The sequence below is a fragment of the Citrus clementina genome, unplaced genomic scaffold, assembly GCF_000493195.1.
Source record: "Citrus clementina cultivar Clemenules unplaced genomic scaffold, Citrus_clementina_v1.0 scaffold_4, whole genome shotgun sequence".
Taxonomy (NCBI): Eukaryota; Viridiplantae; Streptophyta; class Magnoliopsida; order Sapindales; family Rutaceae; genus Citrus; species Citrus x clementina.
The window spans coordinates 11,518,672-11,520,448 of record NW_006262274.1 but is presented as its reverse complement, the minus strand read 5'-3'; the positions used below and the strand labels follow the sequence as shown (position 1 = coordinate 11,520,448).

The 1,777-nt window shown below is 33.8% G+C and overlaps 1 protein-coding gene across 1 annotated transcript; it reads left to right on the top strand.

Moving 5' to 3' along the window:
- Positions 1 to 1,175, top strand: LOC112099086. The gene is made up of 4 exons (XM_024186189.1): positions 1 to 143; positions 263 to 364; positions 826 to 925; positions 1,167 to 1,175. Exons 1-4 carry the CDS (start codon positions 1 to 3, stop codon positions 1,173 to 1,175), a joined length of 354 nt encoding a protein of 117 aa, XP_024041957.1.
- Positions 1,176 to 1,777: the final 602 nt, after the last annotated feature.

The window sequence follows — 1,777 nt, the reverse complement described above, 5'->3', positions numbered from 1 at the left end:
ATGAAAGGCTCTTTAACGACTCTATGTGTGGGGTTTCTCTGCGGTTTGGTCATTTACAAAATCTTCAAGTGGATTGCCGACGACGACGTCGTTTCGGACGCGGAGACTTCTGATTATACTGTCACAGCCTCAGTTGCCAATAGGTAACATTTTAAGTTATATGGGTTATAGTTTTTTGATCTTATTATTAGAGTCTGATTTTTATTATTATTGTTATTATTTTAAAATTTTTATCATATCATTACATATAACAAATTTGTAGACTTGAGGAGCTTTATGGAGGAACAGCATATGTGGGGCTCCGAATTCCTGATCCTGAAACACGTTCTCTGCAGAATATTGATATAGTTCTTGTCAAGAATGGGTAAATGTTCTATTTTTTTTTTCTCTGGGTTAATGTAAAATGAATGCACTGGCGGATCAAGATATAGGCTTAGGGGCACTACTGCTTTTTATAGCAAAACTCAAGGGGGCTCAATGGTATAAGTCTCTTAGCAGATTTTCTGAACCAATATACTACCTCTGTCCTTGCTCCCACTGTAATTATTTCTGACTTCTTTGGGTTGGTTACATATGTTAAGAGCTTAACTACTATCAATGGGCATTCACCTGCCATGTAATTAATTAGCTTTTAATGATAGCTTAACATGATGTTAGAGCCAAATTGATCACGAGGTCATGGGTTCTAATGCTTCTTACATTCTGTTTGTATTTATGTTCATGGGTTTAGTTCTTCTTCTCTTTTCTTTCAACATTCTTGTCAATTGTGAAAATTTGTGATATAGGGTCATATGTATGTGATAACATCAAAGTATATAATTACAGGGAGGAAGTGGTGATATCTGTCAAGAATTTTTCTGGACTTGTATCAATCAATAATGATGGCAGCTGGGTTTGCATGGGTGAAGCAGTTCACCCTAATCCGGTTAGTTATAGTTAAAAGTGGCTGTTTCTTTATTACTGACTAAGCATTGCTTCTAGGATGGTTTTTGCCAACAGTTTCCATAAAATTCAACTACTAACTAAAAAAATCTTATATCTAACTTAATGGTTATCTCCAAAGTCATATTTTTCTGTGAAATGTGTGCAGTAATAACCATTGGACCAAATTGTCATAATTAGTTGATATTAATGGTCTAAATGAATTATTTGTTTTCTTGTCACAGGTTATATGACTATGAACTAAGTGGTTCCTGATGTTTTTACCTATAACAACTATGTTTTTATCTAAAACAACTATCCTATGGTATGGAATGATGGGACTCCATCGTTTTTCATTATTTCACACAATTTTTTGCAGGCTTTTCAAAGATATTGCCTATGCTGTTTTTCTTGCTGGGTCCCTATTTTCACTTGTTTCAGTTTTATGTGAAAGTGAGAAATTAAGAATTAAGAAAAGAAATACGTCTGATTGCTTATTTGAATTGTTTCTTTGAATCTCTCTGTTTCAGGTGGACGAAGTTAAAAATCAAGCTTCAATTCTTGAATCATATCTTGAACAAAGGGGAATTCCTGCAGGAGAAAGATGTTTATCTTGCAAAGTGATACTTCCTAATACAAAATTACGGTGTGCGTTAACATATTTATATTGTTGCTAGGCATGTAATGTCATTTGTTTTTTAAAGCGTTAAATTCATATTTATTTTTTTAAGTGTTAAATTCATATCTATTTGCCATATGATTAGTGCTTCTATGATTTCGGCACGCTGTGCCATGTTTGGCAGCAATATTTGAGGACTGATTTTGGGGTTAGAAATTTTCTTAATGATTCGGTTGA

Coding starts and splice junctions, on each gene's coding strand:
- LOC112099086 (XM_024186189.1), top strand. CDS start 1: ATGAAAGGCTCTTTAACGACTCTATGTGTGGGGTTTCTCTGCGGTTTG. Junction 144..262: donor ACAGCCTCAGTTGCCAATAG/GTAACATTTTAA, acceptor ACAAATTTGTAG/ACTTGAGGAGCTTTATGGAG. Junction 365..825: donor ATAGTTCTTGTCAAGAATGG/GTAAATGTTCTA, acceptor ATATAATTACAG/GGAGGAAGTGGTGATATCTG.